The 6,431-nt window shown below is 48.6% G+C and overlaps 1 protein-coding gene across 3 annotated transcripts in view; it reads right to left on the reverse strand.

Moving 5' to 3' along the window:
- The window catches only part of POLR3E (RNA polymerase III subunit E), a 29,431-nt gene that overhangs the window by 8,533 nt on the left and 14,467 nt on the right, over positions 1 to 6,431 (reverse strand). For all 3 annotated transcript variants that reach the window (XM_069084925.1, XM_069084924.1, XM_069084926.1), the window contains 7 exons: positions 4,321 to 4,406; positions 3,918 to 3,962; positions 3,716 to 3,807; positions 3,053 to 3,173; positions 2,459 to 2,540; positions 1,129 to 1,188; positions 336 to 493 (listed from right to left, as the gene is read on the reverse strand). In XM_069084925.1, coding sequence (XP_068941026.1) covers positions 336 to 493; positions 1,129 to 1,188; positions 2,459 to 2,540; positions 3,053 to 3,173; positions 3,716 to 3,807; positions 3,918 to 3,962; positions 4,321 to 4,406 — 644 coding nt within the window. The remainder of the gene's footprint in view (positions 1 to 335; positions 494 to 1,128; positions 1,189 to 2,458; positions 2,541 to 3,052; positions 3,174 to 3,715; positions 3,808 to 3,917; positions 3,963 to 4,320; positions 4,407 to 6,431) is intronic.

Genomic DNA, 6,431 nt, shown 5'->3' on the forward strand with positions numbered 1-6,431 from the left:
GTTCCCCACTCCCCCACCCCTCAGCCAGTACCTGCTCTAACATCATTATGGTAAAATACAATGCCTGGACCTTGGTTTTAAGTGTACAAACGGTTTATCCTACCCTTGGCCCATGCAACTGTCATTTAAACAGCAGAGATCAGTTAGGTTTTCCTTCAGCCAGGGAGGAGGAGGGAGTGTGTGTCTGTGTGGTGTGAGCATATATGGTGTATGTGTCTCCGTGGGGGGGGGCAGGCAGGGGAAGGAGAGGAGGGACCCCTCTTGCACATTCTTCTAGACGCCCCCCCCCCTTCCCTGCCCCAGCAGCACCACCGCCCTTAGCACGTGTGACTTACTTAGCCTGGATGCCCATCCAGAGCATATGCTGTCGCTGGACGACGTCTGGATGCTTTTTGATGAAGTCCTCATCATAAGGGAGCAAGAACTCCCAGCCCTTGTTAATCCTCACCACAGCCATGTGTTCCAGAAAGTCCTTCACATCTTCTGCACAGAGCTGGAACCCGGAGGGACAAAGGATTTGGAGAAAAGATGGGGCACTAGATGTAGCCTCTGCATGGGCTTAATTAGCCCACTACCTGAGATGCCTGAAGCCTTTTGGTAGCTGCTGCTTTTCCCTGACTAGACCACGTTCCCCCCCGGCCCCGCCTTTCCCCAAACTGCTCCTCTCTTAACAAACTCCCCTCACTTAAGTGAGGGCCTCAAGAACAGGCTGAGATGAAAAGAAGTTATGAGGTAAAGAGATGAAGCAATGGACTTGGGAGTCAGACCCACCAAGCACCACTTGGACACTGGTTAGCTGCATGACCCTGTGCTTAAGTTCCCTGAGGCTCCATTTCCTAACTTGCAAATTAGGGACAGTCATTACTGCAGTCAGTCGTGAAGATTACATGATAATGCATGTCAAGTGCCTTACAAACCTTAAAGCACACAGTCTACGGGTCTTATGATAACTACCATCCCAGAGACCCTTCACGAGTTCCCTGGGCAGCTGGCACAAGTGAGTCATCTCTCCTTGCTTCCTCAGGGTAGAGGCAGCCCCTCTGGTTACCTGCCTAGCCGACTTCTTCCCTTCTTCCTTTCTCCCACTGCTTGGGCCCAAATCTGGAGGATTAGGAAGCAAATACTTACTTTTGTAACTGCTGCCACCTCTTTTCTCACTACCCACCGGCTCTGTGTGAACTTCCACATCTGGGGAAAAGACAGACAAGGGTTTCCAATGAGCTCTGGGATGACTTCAAAAGCAGAGACAGAAACAGAGATCCCCCAAACCCAGGGGCTGCAGAGGGCCCTTGGGGAGAGGAGGGAGGCATGCTCCTGGTTTCCTTGGAGAATGGATTCCAGGAAGTCTAGAAGCCATAGTAAACACAGTCCACAGAATCCCCCACCACCAGAAGCTCCCCTTTCAGATCCATATCACCGAAGCTCCCCACATCACTGATAATGACAGGAGGTGTCCTTATGCTGGCTAGGGGTATAAGGGTGGGAGGCTAGGGACAGCTCTCCCATCACCCCTTCCAGCACCACTCCCCTCCAACCCCAAATTCCACCTAAGAGGACTTGCACCCAGATCAGTAACTGCCTCCTCCCACTACGCCCCCAGAATTCTTTAATAAGAATCCCAGAAGGGGCTGAACAGAGTAGGTAACTTTAAAGGCAAGCAGCATTCTTAAAAGTATCAACAGGAAGAGAAGGCCCTGTCTTTTAACTATCACTCCTTTCTCCCTGCCCATCCCCCCCTCCTTCACTTGCTACCAACCCAAAGCACTGCTTCCTCCTGCTTGAGAGTCTTGAGTTAAACCAATCCATATTCTGGTTGAAATAGTGTGGTTCAAAAAGTACAAGGGACAGAAAAAGAAACCTGGGGTGAAGTCTCAGCTCTGTCACTTACTCTCTATGTAACCTCAGACCAGTAACATAACTTCTCAGAGACACAGTTGCCACATCTGTAAAATGGGGCAAAATCTGTGTAATCAACTCAAAGGTTTGCAGGGAAAATCAATATAAGTAGGTGAAGCATTACTATAAACTGCTATATCAAGTCAAATAAAATTTTTAGTAAGAGCTGGAGAAGGAAGAGAACTATATGAATCAATCCATCAGTGTGCATTTCTCTACTGCAGGGATTTTTTAACTTTAGGTTCATGAAATGCAGTGAGCAATTTGGTAACTATATTTCAATATAATTGGCTTTTTTCGGGTCCCAAGGTTTTGCCAGACTGCCAAAGGAGTCTCTGACACAAAAAAAGTTAAGAATTCCTGCTCTAGAATAAAAATAGGGCCCAAAACAAGTGAAGTAAAAGGCCAGTGGATTACAGAGGACTGTCCAGGTAGACAATGCATTTGGAACATAGGTCTGCTCCCTCTCTAGCCCAAGGGCAGCGCACAAGAGAAACCCAGTTCTTCCCAGAGAGTCTCCACATCAACTCTCTTTTTGCAAATTTTCCCCTCTACTACTTACAACAAAGTCCCGACCCCTGCAGAGCACTTCTGCAGGCACCCCACTGTGAGGACTGGAGCTATCCTTTGGGTACAGGATGTCACTGCCAACGAGAAACCAAATGGCTGCAGATGTCACAGGAGTCAAGGGGAGGGAATGCCTGAGACCAAATGGCTAACAGCCATCTTCACCCTAACACCAGACCACCCCACTTGAGACAGGACAACACCTTCTTCCCTACATCTTGCTCAGCCCCTGATTCCCCATTCCAGTCTGGAGACTATTTACTTGGGATGGAGGATACACAAGGTAAACAGGTAGAGCTGAGATCTGCGGCCGCTCTCCTCCCTCCCCCCCCAGCCGCCTGCTTCATTTGCTTTGGGGCTGTCGATCCCTAGTACTTCTGGATATTTGGAAGACCACTAGACCTTGCTCAACAGCTCGGGGTGATTTACTCTCTAACAGGACAGGTTATCAGCATCACAAGCCCTAATCTCACTCTCACCTATTCCCTTGATCCCCACTATGGAAGGATCTACACCACACCACTGCATGACCCAAGAGGACCCAACACATTTGCAGCCAAATACATATGTGCTGCATGGACAAACATACCTCTTCACAACCCAGTTTCCCTGCACCAGCATCGCCACCTGCTGGATGCAGCGCAGAACAGACGTTGAGTCCGTCCCTAAGCCCAGCAGGCTCATCAAGTTGGCAAAAGGCATGACCTTCACTGAGACAAGAAGACAACGGGCTCCATAAAGCACTGGCCAGGAGCCCTGGGTCACGCACACTGCTCCCCAAAATGGAAACCCAAAGGGAAGGCTCTAAGTCCATGGACCCTGATCCACCAACACAAGGTCACTGAGCCAAAAAGGAACCAGCCAGTGCATCAGGCCTGGGACATGAGGCTGGGCCATGCGGCTGCCCCGCTGGTCTTAGATCAGAAGGTGCCCAGAACCTTCGAGGGCTCCTGTATAATCCCCAGGCTCCACATTCACCAGCACCAAGCCCTGCAGGAAGCTTGGCTGCCCGGCCCAGAGAGCTCAGGCTCTTCCAGGTCTGTGGGTTTTTAGGGCCCATGGAGGTCAGTGTCAGGGACCCAAAAATCATAGATGGACATTGTTTTGATGACTCTCAGGGGCCCACTGAGGAAGGAACAGAAGTAGGACCTAGGGTAGGCAAGGAACAGGATGGAGAGGGAGAACAGAATACAGACATGACCACCCAGGCTGTGGGGATGAGAATCAGAGAGGGCAGGAGGAGGGCACAAACCATTCTTCATCAGTATCTTAATCTGATCTGCCAAGGGCAGAGTCCTCAGCTGGGCCATCGACAGGACATTGCTGGGAGCCATAGGTTTTTCTCTAAGGAGGAAATAAGAGGAGCTTTCAGAGAATATGCTGAGCCATGGGCAGCCCTGCTATATTACAGGTCATGCTGCATCAGAACCACAATTCAGGCATGGGCTACTCACTTCTCTTCTTCGATGTTCGGAGGCATTAACATCATCAAGTACTCACTATGAACAGAAAAATCACAGAAGGTGAGAAATAGGATTTCCCCCTCCTCTCTTCCTTCCCAAACCATAAAAACACAAGAGAGTTTGCCATCCAAGGCACAAGTTCAGGACCAAAGTTTAAAGTTAACAGCCAGACTGCCCAAAAAATACGAGCCACCAGTTTCCCCGTTCCACCGTCTGAAGGACCACACACCCAACTTGGTCCTGTAAAAATCCAGAGGTAGGAGTAAGGAAAGAAGCTGCCCTCATAGGATATGTCTCCTAGAGATTCCACCACAGGAGGTAGGAGATGGAACTTTTTTCCACATGTCAGTCTGCCTTACCCACTTCTCCCTCCCCACAGAGGGGGCATTCTCACCTTGGAGATTTGATGAGCTCCGTGTTCTCTGAGATCCCAGGGCCCTGGCACAGAAGATACTGGCGCTCATGCTCAGATCGGCTGTCCTGGGGAACACAACAGGCAAGCTAAGCCTTAACAAACCCTTGGAGACGATCCAAGTTATGACTTCCTGGCCCAGAATTTGTCTTTTTAAGGAAGTGGGGTGGGGGATGAGGACATTTGACAAGGTCTGAGCCTAAGATTGTTTACAATTCTTAAAACTACTAAGAGATCATGAAAGCCCCGACATCGTCAGACCCGTCTACTCTAGAGGTCAACAAGGCACATATGACATAAAGATGGGTCACTGTATTGATATGTCACTCCAAATTCTACCTGTGTTCTCCAGAAAGGGCATGATAGTGCCTCCTCCCTCCCTGCAACCCTTACCCAGGCAGCCAGGAGACCCAGACAGAAATCTAAAGGTCCTTTCCCTGCTCCAGTCTCCCTAGGATGCAGCACCATGTCTTTACACACGAACACATGATAAGTGCTTTTCATTCATTCATCTGCCTTCCCACCATGCAGGAATTTCTGCCACAGGGCCTCGCCACCATCCTTCACTCTTACTTACTACTCTCCAGACATCTGAATCTCATGGGTGTACCTTTTCCTTGCAACTCCTTCCCTTACCCCTCTCCAATTCTGGTACCTGAGACCATGATCCAATCAACCCTGTACATGTTCCTGGATGGTGTGCCAATCAATTCCCCTGAAGCCCAACTACTATCTATATAATTTTGCAGACAAAACCACCCCTTCCTGGCAACTAGTCCCCGGGTATGTTGTGTCCCCCCATTAGAATGTAATCTTCAAGGTAGGGGAAGTATTTGCTTTTGTATTTGTGTCCCTAGTAAATAAATCCTCTGGTAAACACTTAAGAAAAAGCTTTATCGGGATGGCTAGGTGGCACAGTGAATAGAGCACCGACCCTGGAGTCAGGAGGACCTGAGTTCAAATCCAGCCTCAGACAGTTAACACAAAACTAGCCATGTGACCTTGGGCAAATCAATTAACCCCAATTGGGGTGACTAGGTGGTGCAATGAGTAAAGCACTCGCCCCAGAGTCAGGAGGCCTCGAGTTCAGTTCCAGCCACAAACACAATACCCACACAAAAAAACTAGCCATGTAACCTTGGGCAAGTTACTTAACCCCAATTGCCCTCCAAAAGGTTAAAAAAAAATTAACCCCAATTGCCCTACCTTTCCCCCTCCAAAAAAAGGGGGGAAAAAAAGCTTTTTTTTCACTCATTCTCCTAACCCTATCTCTCTAATGAAATATATCATACTCTAAAATTGCTCTGTCTCCTCCCAGAGAAAATGAATAATTTCTTGAGTTATATGTTAAGAGAAAGGCAATCTGATTAAACTAATTCACATTAATGCATACATGACTGAAAGAGGCCCTTAACACTGTTTCTACTTTTCTACTTCTAAACTTTCTTTATCTTTATTTAAATCTTTTAATTAGTGGGAAATGCAGGCTTGGTTAATAACACATACATAAATCCCTCTTCTCCTTCCTTCCTTCCTCACAAAAAGAGGATCAAAACCTTGGTGGACCATTTCTGAAAGGCTGATACCCACTGCTCTCCTCTTCAATACAAGACAGCACCTATATTAGGCCTCTTCTCTACAATCACAAGATCACAGAATTCATGTGTAGGCCCGCCTCCTCAGTTTTACAGATGAAAAGGTTGAGCACCCAAGAGGGGTTAAGTAACTTTCCTAAAAGTAGTAATGAGTGATAGAGCCAGGGTGTGCACCCACTGATCTGACACCAAATTTGGCCCTCCTTTCATTGCCCAGACATACTGCGACTCCACCCTAGAGTCCTACACAGGAGAACCAATCCTCAGAGAAGCTAAGCCACATCACAACTCATGGCAGCTGACAGAGCATAAAGCACAGGACTGAGCTGGAAAGTGTGCCCTCACAGCTGGCCAGGTGAACCTCAGGCTCCCTCCTGATCAGAAGCTCTGACCCTCAGGCTCCCTCCTAATCAGAAGCTCTGACCCTCTCCACAGGTGAGCCTCAGGCTCCCTCCTAATCAGAAGCTCTGACCCTCTCCATGGGTGAGCCTCAGGCTC

This window comes from Petaurus breviceps, unplaced genomic scaffold, assembly GCF_028583685.1.
Source record: "Petaurus breviceps papuanus isolate PSGF00001 unplaced genomic scaffold, PetGlider_PUasm1.0 175, whole genome shotgun sequence".
NCBI classification, from domain to species: Eukaryota; Metazoa; Chordata; class Mammalia; order Diprotodontia; family Petauridae; genus Petaurus; species Petaurus breviceps.